Source organism: Prionailurus viverrinus, chromosome D1, assembly GCF_022837055.1.
Source record: "Prionailurus viverrinus isolate Anna chromosome D1, UM_Priviv_1.0, whole genome shotgun sequence".
Classification (NCBI taxonomy): domain Eukaryota; kingdom Metazoa; phylum Chordata; class Mammalia; order Carnivora; family Felidae; genus Prionailurus; species Prionailurus viverrinus.
Window position 1 is genome coordinate 104,802,672 of NC_062570.1, and position 20,020 is coordinate 104,822,691.

Below are 20,020 nucleotides of genomic sequence, written 5' to 3' on the forward strand. Positions count from 1 at the left end.
AGCTCAGTACCAAGGACAGGAGCAAAGACAGAATATCGGTATATAACTGCTCCTGACTGCCATTACAACCTGCTGAACATTTGGAGGAAACTGTAGGTAACCAAGAGGATTACTTTCAAACCAAATGTATAGGCTTGCAGTTTTATCAGTGTAGGAAAGGAAAAAATTCTTTCTCTGCCCTTCAAGTTCTTCCGGTGGACTTAGAATGCAATCTACATGAGACATATTCGTAGGAGAAAAAAAGCTCCAAAGTTTTACTACATGCCTATGGAGGCCCAAGAATGAAATTGAGACCTAAAGAAATGATCAAGGCAGGAAATTTTTATACTTTTAGACAGACAATAAATCAGTGAGGAATTGACAGGACAAAGACAACTTAACTTTGGGAGCTTCAATTAGTAAGGAACTCTAAACAGAATTTGAGCTGGGGCAGTAAATTAGTAAAAAGTAACAAATGTCGTTTATACAGCCTCTTGGATCTAAATTTTCTATCTCTGGTGAAAAGGATATCTCTGTCTCTCCTGCTGTGAAAGGGTATCTTTCACACGGGAGATTTCTTTCCTGATTTCAGGGGAGACAGAGGAGGGGCTGAGTGTCCTTCTTGTGCAGGCTGTCTCGTAAGTAACTTTTATTTAAAATAGTATGTTGGAAAAAATAAAATGATAAAATAAAAATAAAATAAAATAAAATAAAATAATAAAATAAAATAGAATAAAATAGAATAAAATAAAATAGTATGTCCGGGAACCTGGGTGCTCAGTTGGTGAAGCGTCCGACTTTGGCTCGGATCATAATCTCACAGTGCGGGGGTTCGAGCCCTATGTCAGGCTCTGTGCCAACAGCTCAGAGCCTGGAGCCCGCTTCAGATCCTGTGTCTCCCTCTCTCTGTGCTGCTCCCCTGCTTGCACTCTGTCTGTCTGTCTCTCTCAAAAATAAAATAAAAACATAAAAAAATTAAAATGATATGTGAAAGTGACAGTCTATTTAGCCTCTATATCTGCTATGAGGTGGTACACAGTAGATAAAGTCACTGATGAGGTGATACACACTAGATAAAGACGCTTATCATGTTGATAAGGAAAAAGGACATTAGTAGAACAATTGTTTTTGCCTTAGCTGGAAAGCGACAGCCTTAAGAACTTACGATCTTTATCTATCAGCCAGATTAATGGGAACTGTAGGGTTCAGAACTAACTAATCACTTCAAGATATCCACTCTGGCATGCAGACTATTTCAAGCTGAAAACAAACAAGGTCCAAACCATTCAGGAAGAAACTTTGATCTTCCCCTTAACTGTCTAAAAGAATTTCGACAGAGGACCTTCTCCAGGAAGAGAGTTATCACCATAGATAACTACAGTGTAAGATGAGCTAGGGGTGGTAGAGAGAAATTTAGCAAAGTCTGTTTGTTTAAGTTCCTCTAAAACCTATAGATCTTTCCACTTTCCAAACTACTTCTGTCCTTTAAGCCCCTGAATAGTCTTAATAACTCTAACCCTGTTAGGTCTTATTAGGCCAAGATACTCTGTAAATGGGTTATCACCATTTTCTATGGCTCAGGTGGATTATCTGTAGATATCCCAGGATGTATATCAGAACAAGGGTTATATTTCTGTATTGGATCTCCCAGCTCTAGATTCTAGATTGCTTATTGTAATTTTGTCTGATCTACTAGAAATGTCCTTATTATATTATGAATTAGAAGAAACACTGATGCAGACTATTGAACCCTTAAAAGTTACCACGGATCCTAAAAGCCGACCAACCAACCACAAAATCTGATTCCTTCAGTAACCCGAAACAAGAAACCACATCTGGTTTAGAATGAATTGTGCAGGATCTAAAACAAAGAAGGTTGAACATATCTTAGAGAAGCCTGTTTAATAGTGGACAGGGGTCCACTAGCAAAGACACTTCGTGGAATAAGCTATGCTTGTTCAGGATCTCAGAGCTGTGAATAAGATGATCTCTTGCATTTTAACAAATGATTTCCAATCAGAAAATTGTTCTTTTCTTCCACTACTTCAGATTCTGTTCATTTCATGGTAGTAGAGCTCCATTCTACTTCCATCATAATTCCTGGATGTGAAAAGTTTGCTGTCACTTAGGAAAAGCAACAATCCACTTACACAGCCATACCTCAGGTTGTGTTACCCGCACATGGCTCTCAGGTTGTAAATCAAGATGAATGGATAAAGAAGATGTGAGATAATATATAATATATAATATATAATATATAATATATAATATATATAATTATACTTATATAAGTATTATATTATATATAAAGTATATAATAATATATTAATATTATATATAATATAATATAGTATATATAATATAATAATATTATAATATAAAGCATATAATACTTATTATATTATATATAATACTTATATACTTATAATATTTATATATAATACTTCTATATTTTTATATATATACTTCTATATTTTTATATATACTTACTTATTTTATATATACTTACTCAGCGATCAAAAAGAATGAAATCTTGCCATTTGCAACAACGTGGGTAGACCTAGAGTGGATTATGCTAAGTGAAATAAGTCAGAGAAAGACAAATACCATGATTTCACTTATACTCGGAACTTAAGAAACAAAACAGATGGGGGCACCTGGGTGGCTCAGTCGGTTGAGCGTCCGACTTCAACTCAGGTCATGATCTCGCGGTCTGTGAGTTTGAGCCCCGCGTCAGGTTCTGTGCTGACAGCTCAGGCCTGGAGCCTGCTTCAGATTCTGTGTCTCCCTCTCTCTCTCTGCCCCTCCTCTGCTCATTCTCTGTCTCTCTCTCTGTCCAAAATAAATAAACATTAAAAAAAATTAAAAAAAAAGAAACAAAATAGATGAACATAGGGGAAGGGAAGGAAAAATAAAATAAGATAAAAACAGAGAGCGAGGCAAACCATAAGAGACTCTTAAATAGAACAAACTGAGGGCTGGTGGAGGGGAGGTGGGTGAGGGGATGGGCTAAATGGGTGCTGAGCATTAAGGAGGGCACTTGTTGGGATGAGCACTGGGTGTCATATTTAAGATATGAATCACTAAATTCTACTCTTGAAACCAGCACTACACTATATATATTAACTAACTTGAATTTAAATACAATCTTGGAAAAAAAAAAAGACTTGAACCATCATTTGAAGTAAATCCTACTCTTTCCCAATATATGGATGATCGAATCCTTTGCTTATCCTCTAGAAAACTGTCACTAAAAGACTCTCTTTATCGCCCTCAAAAAATTGCCTTAAAATCTTACCCCGATTCCACTATACAACTTTTCTAATATTAGACTTATTTTGGGTGTAGCATCTCTAAGACAATCAGATATCGACAGACCATTAATGGGGCATCTACTTTTTCTCAACCAACTTCCAAGAAAGAACATGGGATTGTTCGGATGGTGGTAAGATATGGTCATCCTTAGGTCCCGCATTTCTTCTCTGAAGTAGCCTCCACTATTCCCTGACCAGAATTGAGGTGTTCAGTCCTTTAGGATTCCACTCCTGTTGCTACCTCTCTGCCTAAAGGAATAGACTTTCCTTCCTAAGCCACCACTTTGGGGCTTCAGCAATACTGTAATGGTGAATAAAAACATTTAGAACTTTCCCTGTTGCCAAATGGAAATAGACCTCTCTCTTCCCCGCTCCCATCTCCTTTTTAAACCGTTTCTTTGAGAAACCTAGTATTTGTGAATCCTTCTTCTGTCCCTTTGGTATGTATGTAAATGTTTTTTAAAGGCTAAATAGACCTCTTGCCCAAATTACAACGCAGGAATATTTTTCTTACGGGCTTTAGAGCCATCTCTTTGAAATGTAAACAATAAGAAAGATAGTATCACCATTTCCTTGCCACTGTGAGTGTTTGGCTTAGTGCCTTGCTCCAAACTGTAACCATCTGCCTGTCATAGAGATACCAGATTCTTGTTATGCCTTCACACAAAGACAGTTAGCTAGTACAAATGGCTATTCCGATGGCTAGATAAATTTAGTATGAAACAGAAAAGAATGTATGTGCTACCAAGTCCTCTTCCAGGAGTTCAATGGTCTTTATTCCTGGGAACATGTCTCTAAAGGATTGTATCTGCTTAGCTGTATAAAAATCCCTTCGGTGGATTAACTATGACTTGCTGGGAAAATATGATGAAAAATAAAGTCTGCTCCCAACCCAGAAAATCTTTCCACAGAGGAGAGGGAGAAAAAAACCCATTTCATTAGTGAATAAACATCAAGCCAGAATGTGATGTGACGAACAAGGTTCTACTGAGTTCCTGTCGATTATATCAGTCACGTCACATTTACCTGACAATGTAGACCCTTCAACAATTTTTACATTTTCCCTAGTAATGTTTCTCAGATGTATGACACAAAGACATCCACGTATGACCATTGTGCAGTCTATCGGGAAGCAGCTTTGCAACCTAGTGAGAGCTGCCTCTTGGAGATGGAGTCCTACCCTCCACAGAAACCAGGAGTTAAGGGCACTGTCTTGATGACGATTTTTCAAAGAGATGGTTCCCAGGTGCTTAAGAAAAACATTCCTGGGTCTTAAAACTGTCAAGAGACGTATTTGCCTTTTCAAGACGATGCTGGCAGGCCGGATCTGGAGACCTAGAGGGGGTCCTGCAGGACCAGCCAAGAGGGTTCTTGGCTTCAAGAAGGATGGAAATCAAGTGTGAGCCGGGAGGAGGTGACAGAGTTTAGTGAAGATTTAGACAGAAGAGATACAGATGGACAATCCAGGAGACTCAAAGGAAAGGAGCATGAGCCTCGTCTTTGATCAAGGTCTGGGGGATTTATGGAGGATGGAGGTCTGGTGTATGTGTCCTCTCAGGTATCCAGGAACCTGTTAGAACACAGATGAGGGCCCAGGTGTCATTTCTTGGAGCTAGGGGACCTTGGCATCGAGATGTCTAACATCAGTGGTCTGGAATACACATATGATGGCTTTGTGTCCCGTCATTCTCTCACCTGGTCCTTCCTTAGATGTAATTTATTCTAGAGAAATCATTAACTCCTTGTCCCTTTCGAGGAGGACATACTTCTTTGCGTTCTGAGGCATGTGTAGAGTGAGGTAAGGGTGCAGGTCCTAGCGAGAATAGAAGCAGGAAGAGGAGCAAAGAGATTTTTATAGAGTCTTTCAGTTTTCCTGTCTCAAAAAGATGTACATACATTTCCATAAGACAGAGGAGGAACTTACTAGTTTTCTAAGGTAAATATCCCAAGGGGGGGGGGAGACTTTTCCCTTATTGTTGCCAAAGCAAATTAATCCTTCTATTTCTAACTTGTATTTGCTCTTACAGATGCACTAGGTACACTGGCATATATGCTTGTTCAAAGTCAAACTGGAAAATGGTGAAGGGGGTGGGAGGTCCAGGTTTCCAGTTCTGGCCTGAATAAGTCACGGGAGTGAAAGGCCCAGCACAGAGAACATAGTCCGTGGTGCTGTAATCACCTGTGGTGACAGGAGTTAGCTACACTTGTGGTGAGCACAGCCTAACATTGTAGGGGCCAAGGGCAGACCACCCCCAAATGTACCGCAATGGCATATTGATTGTATTAAATGAAAGCTACTTGGGAAACAGTCACTGCCAGGACACTCAGACCCTCCTCTGTCCCTCTGAAAGCAGGAAACAAATCTCCTGTATGGAAAGGTACCCTTCCCATACTAAGAAGAAAAAAAGACATCCTAGGCCTCCTGGGTGGCTCAGTTGGTTAAGTGTCCAACTTCGGCTCAGGTCATGATCTCACGGTTTCTGAGCTTGAGCCCCACTTTGGGCTCTATGCTGACAGTACGTGGGATTCTCTCTCTCTCTCTCTCTCCCTCTGTCTCTCTCTCTCTGCCCTTCACTCACTTGCACCCTCCCTCTCTCAACAATACATTTAAAATGTTTTTTTAAAGTAAAAGAGGGTTAGAAAAAAAAGAAAAGAAAAAAGACACTCTATCATCCGAGAAAGGGACTTTCACATTGAGAAAGGTGTAGAAATAAACCACGTTACTTTTTTTCCTAACCTTCTACCTCAGCCCAAATTCCACTTAGAATTCCTTACTCATGAAAGCTCCTATGTATCTATTTTCCTTCTCCTGTAAATTCCTCCCAAATGGACCACCCCTTTGTTTAAATATCTAAAAACTGCCTGCCTTGGTCATTTCTTCAGGCCTCAATTTCATCATCGGACCCCTGTGCACACATAATAAAACTGTTTTTCCCCCCCTCTTGTTAATGTGTCTCATGTAAATTGAATTCTTAGTCCAGCTGGAAGAACTTGAAAGGCAGAGGAAGATTCCTCTCCCCCACTGCAATGTGCAGACATGTCTTATCAGTATATTATACACCTAAGGTATGGAAGGTGTATATTGTAGACTTGGAAATACAACTATAAATAAATTCAGTGGCATTAAAAAGAAAAGTAAAACTTGGGCGCCTGGGTGGCTCAGTCAGTTAAACATCTGACTCTTGACTTCGGTTCAGGTCATGATCTCATGATTCTTGAGTTCAAGTCCCACGTCGGGCTCTGTGCTGACACTGCAGAGCCTGCTTGGGATTCTCTCTCTTTCCTGCTCTCTCTCCCTCCCTGTCTCTAAGAATTAATAAATAAACTTAAAAAAAAGTAAAGTTGTTTCCTGTATTTTCTGCTGTGGAGAACAAAGGCAAAAGGAAATATAGATAAAGCTAAATTTCCTTATAACTTGCAGCTCATTGACAAATACTTGAGACAGGGGAGTTTGACATTCCTCCAGGAACTCCCTGCTGTCTTAATGGTAATACCTTGCTAGAGGTAAAAACAACCTTAACATGACAACAATCTTGGAAGTCTTCTTTAACATATGAAAATCCTTTTGGAAACTTCCTTTGTCTCTACTCCTCCCAAATTAAAAGTGTGTAATCAATCACTCCTCCCAACCCCAGTGAAGCTCTTTCTGCCCAGGAGAGCTATCCCTGTGTTTTAATAAAACCGCCTTTTTCGCACCAAAAAAACATCTTAAGAAATCTTTCTTGACCATTCCCTCATGCACCCCACATCAAACCACATCATTTCCCACATTTTGTGGAGAGGATTCTGAGTTGGCAGGATTTAAAATTTCCTTTCGCTATCAAACCTGCTCTCTTTATCCAGACATTTGTCTCAGGACACACACATTCAGCTTTATTGGAAACCTCTAGTCAGTTTTCAGAAGAGGTGGTGCAATTTTAGGATTAAAAGGCAAGAAGGAGGAAGGGGTGAATGGACAGGATAAGGATTGGCTGTTGGGATTGATGTGAGGTCACTGAGAACAGTGGTCAGGAAAGAACTCTGGATATGTCTCCGGTGCAAAAGGTGTTTTAGTATGCCCTGGGACAGGACCCTTGGGCAGAAAGAGCTGCATTATGATTGTGAGGTGCGACTGATGATATATTTTTAAGTAGGGGTGGGTAGAGATGATGGAAGTCTCTAAAGGGATTTCCTTATGTTAAAGAAGACTTCCAGGATCCTGGGGTTCTGGCTGTTGTCAAGATAAGGTTGCTTTTAGTCTCTAGCAAAGTATTAACATTAAGGAAGCTGTGAGTTCCTTGAGGAACGTTACATTGTGCATGTCTCGGGTATTAGTAGGTTGCCGTTGTAAGGAAATTTCATTTTATCTCCATTTCTCTGGACTCGGTTCTCCTCATCAGGACAGCTCCCCACCCATCTTTGTGGGCTTCGGGAAAAACAGACCAAGGCAGATTGATAGGGAGCACTAGGTGTACGAAATTAGTTGAAGATCCCATTACCTGCTTATTGTTAGTGCCCCTGCTTAAAGCCTGATGTCTGAAAGAATAGGAGGTGATAGGTTTACTATCTGTAGCCTTCTGCCTCCATGACCTCCCGAGAAGAGTTTTATTTACTCAGAAATTGCTCAGTTAAAATCACTTCCACTCAAAAACTGTACGTATAGCAGAAACTAGGGCCAAAGGGATAGGAAATCCCCAGAGAATAGTGTGTAAGAATTAGGACACTTTCTAGAAAGATCAGCAGAAGGGCAGATCATTATTGACACGGATTATTAACATCACAATAAGGAGACAGATTACTAATTCTAGATACGACTGAGTAGAAAGGAACGTTTGGGGGTGCATGATTGATCCCTAAGTGGAAGCACATTTTGAGCTCCAGATATTATGACTTAACCTGTCACAGTGGGTAAAGACCTGGATCCAACAGAGTTGCCCTCAGAGGAGAGTTCTTATGCATCAGTATTGCTGAGGGAGCATAAGGCAGGCAGAGGGCAAAGTACAAGCTAGCGCACCCCACCGCCCCAGGTGGGATATGTGTGACATCTCTTGGACAGTCCCGACTACCCCAAAACAGGAAAGGACAAAAAACCAAATGGTTAACTGATAACAGTCTCCAACAGTTTACAAGAAAAAGGCAATCCCATCAATAGCCTAAAGCCTAGGAACCCCCTGCTATCTTAATGTTAATGCTTTGCTAGAGGGAAAAACAACCTTAGCTTGACAATAGATAGGCCTCCAGTAAGTCTTTAGCATATGAAAGTCTCTTTGGAAACTTCCCTTTTGACTTTACCACTTCTGGCCCCAGAGTATATAATGAGCCTCTCTTCACAAGCCCAGTGCAGCTCTTTCTGCCCACGGGTCCTGTCCCTGTGCTTTAATAAAATCACCTTTTTGCACCAAAGACGTCTTTAAGAGTGCTTTCTTGGCTTTCAGCTCCAAACCCCATGAACCCCTCATCACCCAAAAACCTCATCAGGTATAGTGTAAGCCCTGAAGTTTTTGTTTTTGTTTTTGGTAATGCACGCGCCTGCCAACTTAAGCTTTGATTTGGAGAGAGGCGTTCTTTCAAACAGGGATCCACTTCCCAGATAACCATCTAGAATAAACACACTGCCAGCCATCTGGTAAAGAGTCATAACACCTCTGGCACTGACCCCTTTATTTTAGAGATCTTTGGCGATTTCCCTAACTGATACCTTGGGCCGCTTGTTTTTTCTCTTCCCATGCTTGAAATTCCTACTCTTGTGTTTTAAATTCACCGGCAAAGAGTGAGTCCCCCAGACCCTAGGCCCCCACCCTGTCCCCAATAAGAGCAGAACCCCAGGCCCCTGCTCTCTCTTTTCCCCCCACCCTTGACTTCACAATGTGACCACGGTGTGCTGTGTAGTTTCCTGGTCTTGTAACAAATCTTCATTTTTTCAGAGTTTCCTGAAGATGGCTTCCGAAGGGTGTCTTGCAATCATGATAACCACAAAAGTTGGTCCATCCCTAACATTGGTTTGGAAAGGGGAGACATCTGTGGGAAGCTCACAGGGGCCCAGCTGAGTGTCTCCAGACATTTCTAGCCAATTGCAATACTATTAGATGGGCTGAGACCATACAAACCCTTGGAACTTCGTGGCGATAAGATTCACACCATGTAGGAGGGATTTGTCAGTATGAGGCCCAGAACAAAACACCTTTTCCAAGAGAGTAGGATTCTTGTGGGACTGCTGCGTAGGTTATAGCCTAAAACCAAAACTGTGGCCTAAAGGCACCTTATCATTTTGAAAAGGACTTGCTAGCCTAAATACGGACAGTAGAGGGAGCACTTTCTCAGGGGAGTGGTTACGGCTGGAAGTCAGCCTACAAGGACCTCAGAGCTGTAGGGGAATTCGAGAGTTATTCTAATACATAAGCATCACCATCACGGGGCTTTTGCTATTATTCAGGAAATACTGTTGGATATTGGTTATGGAAGGTGATGCCTTCGAGAATCAGTGTGTCAGCCTGTAGGAGGACAGGCTAACAGGAGAAAGAAGGAATTTGGGAGACAGATACCATCTGCATAAATGCTCACAGGCACACATGTCACGGATAACTCGGAGATACTTCTTCCTCGTGGTGCATCTGGCTAGAATCAGGCAGAAGAACACCACCGCTTTCATTTTGTGAAGTGGGTTACAAGAGGTTACTATGGACTACAAGTCCAGAAAAAATCGACTTGTGATAAAAATTTCCCGTACAGCCCAAAGTTTAATATGGAAAGTGTCTTGTGGAGTTGAAAATGTTATGTAATAAAATCAACTTCATTGCTCATATAAAATAACATAAAATAGAATTAACTAAAACAGAGGCTGATGAAGCTTTGGGGTGATGGTGAGTGGTCTGGAGCCAACGGCCAAGAAAGAATTCTTGAAGAAGTCTTTGGTGCCACAAAGTGATTTTATTAAAGCAAGGGGACAGGACCCATGGGCAGGAAGAGCTGCACTGGGGTCCTGATGGGTAACTCATTATATATCCTCAGGTTGGGAGGGGGTCAGGGATAGAGTAAGTCTCCAAAGAATTTTGGAAGTGAGGCTTCCAGGACACTGAGGGGTTAGCTGTTGCTAAGAAAACACCACTTATCACTGTTTAATAAAATCTCAGTCATGAGACCCCTCAGATGCATCTCAGGGCGGGGGGCCTGGGGGGGGGGGTTGGGCATAAGTTTGGAGCATGATTGCCAGCGTATATCCTGGGGCAGTTGAGATAAAGGAAGTAGACTTACAGGATCCTCGAGGTTGGGACAATGGTAAGCCAAGGTTCTCTTTTGCCCCCAGCAAACCGTCATCCTTGAGGCAGCTGAGCTCCTAGAGGGAGGTCACTCTGTCGGTCTCGAAGACTTGGCAATGGGCTATAGGTAGTAGGGAATTTAATTTGTCATTTACCTTAGTTTCCCACATCACCACGGCAAGCATTTAAACCCCTTTCCTTTGTTCTTGGGTAGCCAGGAGTGTCCGAGGAATATCAGACATATTCCACCTGGTCGGGGCTGGGGGGGGGGGGGGTAGGCCAGCCTGTATTTGGCCCTCAGCTGGCCCCAAACTCCCTCATCAGAAGCTTCAGCAAAGCCTTTATTTATGAAAACTCATCATTTGCATCCAGCTTCTACTACATCAAGCCAGGATAGTGTGTGATGTGGGAAACAGGCAGAAAGAAATGGCAGATAAAATTCAATTTCCTTATAACTTGCAGCCCGTTGACAAATACTTGAAGCAGGCAGAGCATAACATTCCTCCAGGAACTCCCCACCGTCTTAATGTTGATGCTTTGCTAGGGGGAGAAACAACCTGAGATGGACAGTAGCTGGGCCTCCAGGATCCTGTGTCTTCTTTAGCATGTGAAAATCACTTTGGAAACTTCCTCTTGACTTTACCTCCCCCAACTCCAGTCTCTTCTCATGGTTCGGTCCTGGGGCAGCTCTTTCTGCCCGGGGGTCATGTCCCCGTGCTTTGATAAAATCACCTTTTTTGCACCAAAGATATCTCAACAATTCTTTGTCTGCCGACAGCTCTGAAACCCCACCACTCCAACACCCCATCGGTGTGGGTCCCAGTCGTTGAGGATCTGGGCAAACACAGACTTCTGCCTAGTCCCGAAGAGGAGCACAGCAGTGGGGAGGAGCTGGTGTTGAGAACACGTGTGCCCTTTGATACAGTCTTTATGTGTGAGAAGTGGAGCTCGATTATTATCTTAGCTGAAGCACATCACAGATACTCATCTGGGAAGGTTGAGATAAGTCACAGGAAACAAATGGCCAACCGGGACCCCGAGCAGAGTCTTCTTCATGCATCATACATCAGAGCAGGTCACTGTCTTTGAACGCTGTGAATTCGAGACCACGTCGCAGAAGGCACAACCACCCATTTGTGTGTGCTGAAGAGATGCATAGGTAGGAAGAAATCTTTTCTCATCTTTACCCCATGCTTTGTCTCCGAGAAGGCGTCTAGGTGGGAGGCATACAAGTGTCCCGACTATGGGGCATTCCGTAAGTTGAGCTAGAGAAAATTTGTGAATGGAAAAATCTTGCTTGAAATCTTGCTGTGAGCGGGCAGTTGCTTTTGCTTCTGGAATATGAGCAGAAGGTAAATATCTGGCTTTCAGTCTTACAAGGTTTAGAGTCTCTGCTTTAGGATCAATAACTGTGTGCACATTGCCAAGGAGAGGCAGCTGGAACGCAGTCTAGATTATTCTGAGCTGACTGCTTGGGTAGGTATGGGAACCGGGATAGAAGGAAAACTCTGGGTTATGCCAGAGACACCAAATCCCCTGTCCCTGGATTTGCTGAGGAACAAAGAAGATATTTAAAAGTGAAATGCTAAGGGGGCGCCTGGGTGGCTCAGTCAATTGAGCGGCTGACTTTGGCTCAGGTCATCAATCTTGCAGTTTGTGGGTTTGAGCCCCGCGTGGAGATGGCCGCTGTCAGGGCGGGGCCTGCTTTGGATCCTCTGTCCTCCTCCCACCCCCCCCCCCCCGCCCATTCCTCCCCCACTTGCTTTCTCTCTCTCTCAAAAATAAATAAACCTTTAAAAAAAGTGAATCCATGCTGAGAAGTGTTTTCTTTCCTGGTGCCAACAGAAACACAGGGACATTTGAGGCAGAGACAGCCCGGGACTACACGATAAACCTTCCTGAGAGTGAGAGTATAACCCAACCACACTGGCCAGGTACCTGGGTTTTGCCCTCGCAGCAGCAGAGTCTGCTGCTCTTCCTGAAGGGGCAGCCCCAGGTCTTAGGGGTGAGTGGGCCCGAGATCAGAGTGCAGGCTGTGGGGAGGGGCAGGCTTCCTGACACAAGACTGGGGTTTCCTCACAATACCCCCTTCTCTAGATCATTGACGGTGGTCGTGAGCTGAACGGAACCATCCTGAACGTCACAGACCTTACGGATTCAGGAAGTGGAAAGAAATGGTGGAAAGCTGTCCACCACTGGAATTAAAAAAAAAAAAAAAATTTCTACTTAGGTAGTAATTATAGGAATAAATACTTTCAGACTAACGTCAGTGTCCTGCATTGGACAAGGAAAAAGATTCGCTCTGTAGACTGTCACCTTCCTGGGACCTTCTCAGGCTTGGGGTCTCAGCGGTGGGAAGAAGTTAACAGGCACTGATCTGAGAGAGAATCTTCCTCCTGAGAAGCTGCCCCTCATAGGATGTCTCTTACCTTCCAGGTGGCTCAGATCCTGATTGGGCTGATAATACTGTGCCTGGGTGTGACAATCAGTACTTTCCCCCTATATGACTATGATTCTCAATTTTGCCTTACCACTGAAATACGCTATCACCTATGGGGACCCTTCTCTGTGAGTATTAGTGATTGTTCCAGTGTTTCAAATTTTTCAAGGGTCTTCAAGACCTTCATCCTTGTCTCTCAAAAACCCATGCACTGCTGTTTAGGTCCTAATCTTGGGCTGACTGGGTAGATAACACTGGCAGGGGAGTGGGGGAAATCAGGTGGATGGGACAAGCTCTGAGTGGGTTTTCTCTCTCTGGTCAGTTCTTCATATCTGGAGCGCTGTCCATTGCTGCTGGAAGGAAAGTAACCAAGGGTTTGGTAAGTGTTTCCTTGCGGAGGCTCGGATGGGTCTAGTGAAGTAAGGAGCTGTTCAGCTACAAGGCTAGGGCACCTACAACTTGCTGGTTCTCTCGAAGTGGACCCTAGAAGTGGTTCCAGGGGGATCCCTAGAAGGGCTTCCTTCGTGGCACTTAGGCAAGAATGGTGGGCTCAGCTCTGTGCTCTGTGAGGTTCCACGTGCCCACGTGCTTGCTATACGAGAGCGCCTGAGGGAGTCAAAACCACGACTTTACCAGAAGTTCCTTTTTAAACTGGGGAAGATCTCCAAGTAAACTCCCAGACTCAGCTCAGATGAGCTGAATGTCCCCGACTGGCACATCTAACCTGGGAAGAACACGAGAAAGGTTTGCAACAACTCTTCTCTCTTATTCTCCTTCAGATCCAAGGCAGCCTGGGAATGAATACAGTCAGTGCCACCGTAGCAGGCATTGGCATAATTGTGATAATTTTTGAAGAAATAATCATGTATGACACAGTGATGTGGAAGTCTTCCTATGAAGTTGCATTTATAGTAAGTATATCCGGTCGCAGTCACGGAAACCTGTTAACTGGTTTTGTTTGAATTTTTCTCTTAATTCTCACCATGGAATTGGCAGCCGTTGCTTACTTAGATTCTGGACACTCTCCTGAAGGCTAAGGAACCTAGCCTTTTGCGTCTTGCTGGGAGTACTGAGCAAAAAAAAGTTAGCTTTTTAGTACCATTCGTGTCTGAAGGCCCCGATGTGTGGTTGGTGAGTGGAAAATTCTGCAAGAACTCAGTTTTCCCTGGGGCACTTTTCTCTTGATTTGAAAAGCCATCCGAAGAGAAAAAAGAAAAACTGGTGTTCCCGGTGCTCCATGAACAACCACCTGATATGACTGGGGAGGGTGTGTTGGTATTTGAATTGCAGAGTGAGGGAGAAGTTCAGAGGGTTAACTGTAGGGTGTCCTGTGTCATAAGGAACAACGGCCGACGGACCAAAGGAGACGTGTAAGGCCCAAAAGTCAACACTGGTCATGAAAGGTGGGTAGCAATCAGGCAAACAAACCACCAGAAATCAGTATGGACACGCCCAGACTTACCTGACATTCTAGACCCTGTGAGTAAGAATAGAATTCCAACAATCCATTTTCAAGTTGTTTGAATTGGGAGAAAATTCAGGAATCCCTCCTAAGGAAAGGGGTTCCTAGTGCCAGATGTGAAATTTTGCCAACAATTTTCTCTCTTTAAAATTTTTTTTTTTTTCAACGTTTATTTATTTTTGGGACAGAGAGAGACAGAGCATGAACGGGGGAGGGGCAGAGAGAGAGGGAGACACAGAATCAGAAACAGGCTCCAGGCTCTGAGCCATCAGCCCAGAGCCCGACGCGGGGCTCGAACTCACGGACCGCGAGATCGTGACCTGGCTGAAGTCGGACGCTTAACCGACTGCGCCACCCAGGCGCCCCCACAATTTTCTCTCTTACAATACCTGTTTTTCTGTCTTCTATAGCCTGTGTCTTCTATAGCCTTCCATGTGTTTTCCAGGGCATGCTAACCGGACTGCTGCTCTTGTCTCTGGCAGAAGGCTGCATTGCTCTGGCTCTCTCCATATTTGTGTGCAGGGCGGCCTGTTTCGTCAACAAGGTGAGTGTTCTGGGTCTTTACAGGGTCTCTCTCTCTCTCTCTCTCTCTCTCTACTCTGCTTTGTTCTCTGTGTGTGTCCTCTATTCTTTTTGTGGGGAAGATTAGGAAGAGGGAAAGTGCTGTTCCATGTATAAAGTCTTTATCTCCTTTGAAGGAAGTGACACAGGGGGAGACACAGGGAAATAGCCAACCACACTCAGCCAAAGAACTATCCCTAGACACTGAAGAGTCCTCTTTTTCTCGAATGAAGGTCACTTCTGGCATTGTTGAAGAGGTGTAGGGAAAGGAAGGTTAAGGCAAGAATGGGAACCTAGACCTGCAAAGTATCAGGATTCAGAAGGAAGGTGCTCAGTGACCATACGGTTTCTAAAGCAAATGAGATGGTTTCTTTCTCCCTATTGTCGACTACAAGAATCTAATGTTCTGATTTTTCCACAGGTGGTGGTTTTCTTGCCAAATAATGACAACAGCCCCTCTCCTGACCATTTGTATGATGAGGTCGCATTTCAATAGATCCCTGCGGTGTGGCATTTCCAGTCAGTTTGACCTATCGAATCTCCCTCTGTTGGCTGTTTACCACATGGGACTAAGACTGAGAGTACATCTGTCTGACTGTTCTTAAGTTTACATACATGGAATCTTGCTGTGACAAAACACAGGATAATAAAGATTGCTTTTATTTGCTGATGAGGATTATTCTTTTGATTCCCCACCGTACGATCTACCAGCTTTTCAAGGACTCAGGAAACAGTGTCATTTTAAGGTCTCCAAATCTGTGTAAATGGAAATAAGTTGCTTGATTCAGATTTTCTTGTATCAGTCCATGTCGTGCTGAATCTTTCACCAGAGGAAAGAAGTCCATGTTGGTTACTTCTTATTCCAACAGCTCCATGTGTCCCTAGTTTTTTTCAGATTCTGCCTCTCTGGATGAAGATCCAGGACATTTCTACTGCCAATGAATTCTTAGCTAGCGTCAAACAGAATATAACCTATATTTTTCTTCCTATGTTCCTTGATGACACTCTCAGACAAGGGCAGTGTGGTATTCAGAAAAAATCAGTCCTCAAAGCTCTTTAGATCCTGATTCCCAGAACCATTAAATATGTTACATGGCAAACGGGAGTCAAACATTGCAAAAAGAATTAAGAAGATTACTAATCCTAGATTGTCTTTCTGGCCCAATAGAATCACACAGGTTCTTAAAAGTAGATAAATTTTCTGGTTGTGGTCATGGAGAGTGATTTGACAATCAAAGAGTCACAGATGCAGTGTGAGAAGGGCCTGGCCCTCCACTGCTGGCTTCGAAGGGGCTCGAGCCAAAGACTGTGATTATATTGGGCCCAAGAGATAATTCAGGAAAATGTCCTTTTTTTTTTTTTTTTTTTTTTTTTTGAGAGAGAGAGAGAGGGCACAAGTGAGTGAGGGGCAGAGACAGAGAGAGAGAGAGAATTCCATGGTGAACAGAGAGAGAGAAAGAGAGAGAGAGAAAAGCAGGGCTCACCTGAAGCAGGGCTCGAGCTCATCCCATGTGGTACCTTGAACTCACAAGCCATTAGATCATGACCGGAGCCAAAGTCAGATGTTTAATGACTACCCAGGCACCCAGGAATCTACATATTTTAAAGCAAGATGTAAACAACCCTTTACTAAGCAATTTGTCCTGTTTGAGGAGACACTGGTTTGTCTTCCAGTTAATAAACGATGGGTGATCCAGATGTACATTGTGGGGAAAATCCATGATGCTGGACCAATAATCTTAAGTGATCTTAAGGGGGAAAAAAGGTAAAATTGGACTCATAACTCACATCATTAAAAAAAGGCAATTCCACATGAATAATGGATTAATTTAGAAAAGAAAACCACTACAAAGTCTATAAGGCAGTGTAGAAGGATATATTATTATGTTGAGGCACAGAAAAATTTGTCAAACAAGATGCAGAAAAGTTGCCCGAAGTATGTTTTATACAGTCCGTGAAAAATTAATTTTTCAATTCAAAAGAAATATAGAGTGAAAAATCAAGAAGTAACTTTCTAGAGTATAATTGTAACACACAAAACATCAACAGGATTAATGTGCAGAGTCTTTATAGATGGCCGCAAACCAATTTAAAAAGCAAACATAGAAAAGGGCAAAAAATATTAACAAGGACTTCATAGACGAGGACATGCAAATAAAAAAGAAACACAAGAAAATTCACCTCATCAGTCTTCAGAGAAATGTCAGTTAAGTCCATAGTGGGGCACAACTTCCCACTGACTAGGGAACCTGGTAACTCCAGCTGTTGGCGAACATGCAGACCAATGTGAATATTTGCTCTTATTTTGAAGGAGACATTTGATTTAAAAAAAGTACTTCGGAAAACCACTTTAAGTTTTCTCATAAAGTTGCATACTGCATTTCCTAAGAACCAGTTCTTGCACTCCTAGGTATAGACCCAAGAGTACACTTGTACTCATGTAGACTGGGAGTCAGGCACCGCAAGGTATCTTAAAGGAAGGATAGCAAACAATTGAAACAATGCAAACATCCATCTATATAGCATGGTGGATTATATATATATATATATATATACACACACACACACAAATACAAATGAAAAATTTGTCAAACAAGATGTCAAAAAAATTTTATTCATTTGTTTTTATATTTATGTATTTGAACAAATAAATAAATGGACACACACACACACACGAGAGAGGAGAATATGTACACACTTAGGAACATTATAAAGCAGTGAAAATTAATGAACCACAACTCCATGTGGCAACCTCAGTAGGTCTATGATGGATGAAGCGAGGAAGGGACACATCAGAGGAAGCAGAGTAATGGCGCATATGGTCTATCCTCACGGGGAGATGCCCAGACCACGGAGAGAGAGGATTCTGATTATTTTTGAAAATGATAATTAAGCCTACCCAATAATTCATGTTAGAGATTTCCTCATTATTTTTCTTTTCTTTTTATTTTGTTTCAGATCCTTCAGTTAATCCAGTTATGAGAATCTTTCTGTAAACCACCAGGCCATGATCTTTATGAGAATGTGCGTATTTGCAATGCCAGCTCCTTAAATGCCTCAACTCCCATTTCATTGGCATAAAGCATACCAAAGGGGTTCTCTATTTCCTATGAAAAGCTAGTGTTGTTTTATAAAGAATAGTGCATGAATAGATTCCCCCACAATAGATAGACTCGGGCATGAACTATAGTCAAACTACTTATGAATGGTGTGACTTTCAGCAGTGGTTTTTTCTTTTAAGTTTATTTATTTATTTTGAGAGAGGGAGAGAAAGAGCAGGGGAGGGGCAAAGGGAGAGGGAGAGAGAGAGAATCCAAAGCAGGCTTCGCGCTAGTAGTGTGGAGCCCGACACGGGGCTCAAACTCACTCATTGCGAGACCGTGACCTAAGCCAAACCCCAAGAGTCATCCAACTCAGTGAACTGGCTGAGCCACCCAGGCACCCCTTACAGGAGTAGATCTTATCTTTGCTAGATCTGAATTCTCCCATCTATACAACAGGGGTAACTATTGGGCGGTGTGGTATGGCTGGAGGGTTGCTTTCTCTTCCAAGGGTGTTTCCTTCCAGGGGGAGGGAGCTCCACCAGAGCAACATTTCTGGCCTTTTTCTTATCCATCACTTCCTACTTCCACATAAAGGAGGAAGCAGTCTGTTACACCAGGGAGGAGGGACCTGGCATCATGTAGAGAGTTACTGCTCCCTATGGAAAAATGGGCTGCTGCCCGTGACGGTGTGCTAACCCTGTGTGGGGCCACCCCTGCCATGACTTTGCATGGTTGTGTCATTCTGAGACCCACTCTTGGGAAATCGAGCAGCCACCAGTTATAAGCCACATCTACCATTGTCAGACCTTTTGATCTTCTTCTGTTTTACTTGATTATTTTTCAAGAGGGTAGAAAGATGATGAAGGAAGATAAATAATATTTATCGGGTATTTCTCAAATCTCAGTACTTGGTGCTTAAGTCCGGACCACTCAAAAGAGAACAAAACTACTATTTTGGGTAGAATAATGCACACAGATGGTAACCTCCTGCAGGGACATTACCTTTTTGGAGGAATTACCTTTTTGCTGCCCTGTAGAAGGGCCATGCAGGGTTTCTTCTAAGATAGCCATTGAGAGTATAATATCACCGTCCCTTGGTGGCTAGTTATATCTATAAACTATAATAGAACCAATAAGGGATATCTATAACTATTTCTGTATCTGTCTATGTATTCATGTATCTATCCATCTATCTATCAAGAGAGGAGAGAGAGATTTATTTCAAAGAACTGGCTCACACAATTATCAAGGCTCGCAAGTCCAAAACCTGCAGGGTAGCCCAGTAGTTTGGAGATCCAGCCCAGGGAAGAAAAGATGTTGCATTTTGAGTCCAAAGGCAGTCTGCTGCTTTCTCTTGGAAAGTCAGTCTTCTTTCTGCTAAGACTTTCAACTGCTTGGACAAGGCCCACCCACATTACAAAGGGTAATCTGTCTTACTCAAGTCCACCAACTTAAATGTGAATCTCCTCTAAAAAATGCCTTCACAGAAACATCTAGAATAATGGTTTGATCAAATAATTGGGGACTGTGGCCCAACCAAGTGGACATAACATTAACCATCACAGTAAACACGTGGGAGGAATTTCTCAGTAAAGAAACTAGCTAAACATGCCAAAGAAGACAGTAGGCTATTGGCTGTTGCAGGAAGAAAAGCGTTCCCTAGTAGTCTTTCACACATCAAGGAGGAGAAAATTATTTTTTCCCTGCAGCTCAGGAGAGTCTTCTGTGTTTTCTGAAGCACTCGTGAGCTTGTAATTCAAATGGGCAGTCTGGTCTGGGAAGGCATCCAAGAAGAACGTGCACTGAGAAGCAAACAGAATAGGGCAATCTACTGAATTTGAAACCCCCAGGCTTGTACAGAGGCTCAAAAGTCATACTCAAAGATTATAACTGGGGGCGCCTGGGTGGCTCAGTGTGTTGAGCGTCTGACTCTTTATTTTGGCTCAGGTCATGATCCCAGGGTTGGGGGATTGAGCCCTGTGTCA

General features: G+C 42.8%; 1 protein-coding gene across 2 annotated transcripts; it reads left to right on the forward strand.

Annotated features, from left to right (window-relative positions):
- Nucleotides 1-11,593: 11,593 nt before the first annotated feature.
- Nucleotides 11,594-15,591, forward strand: LOC125146712 (membrane-spanning 4-domains subfamily A member 4A-like). Of its 2 annotated transcripts, XM_047823467.1 has the most exons (6): nucleotides 11,594-11,687; nucleotides 12,374-12,533; nucleotides 13,291-13,347; nucleotides 13,748-13,879; nucleotides 14,876-14,974; nucleotides 15,413-15,591. In XM_047823467.1, the coding sequence occupies exons 1-6, from the start codon at nucleotides 11,680-11,682 to the stop codon at nucleotides 15,485-15,487; spliced, it is 531 nt and encodes a 176-aa protein (XP_047679423.1). In that variant the 5' UTR covers nucleotides 11,594-11,679; the 3' UTR covers nucleotides 15,488-15,591. The 2 variants fall into 2 exon arrangements, with proteins under 2 accessions (XP_047679423.1, XP_047679424.1); XM_047823468.1 differs by lacking the exons at nucleotides 11,594-11,687; nucleotides 12,374-12,533 and adding an exon at nucleotides 12,778-13,096.
- Nucleotides 15,592-20,020: the final 4,429 nt, after the last annotated feature.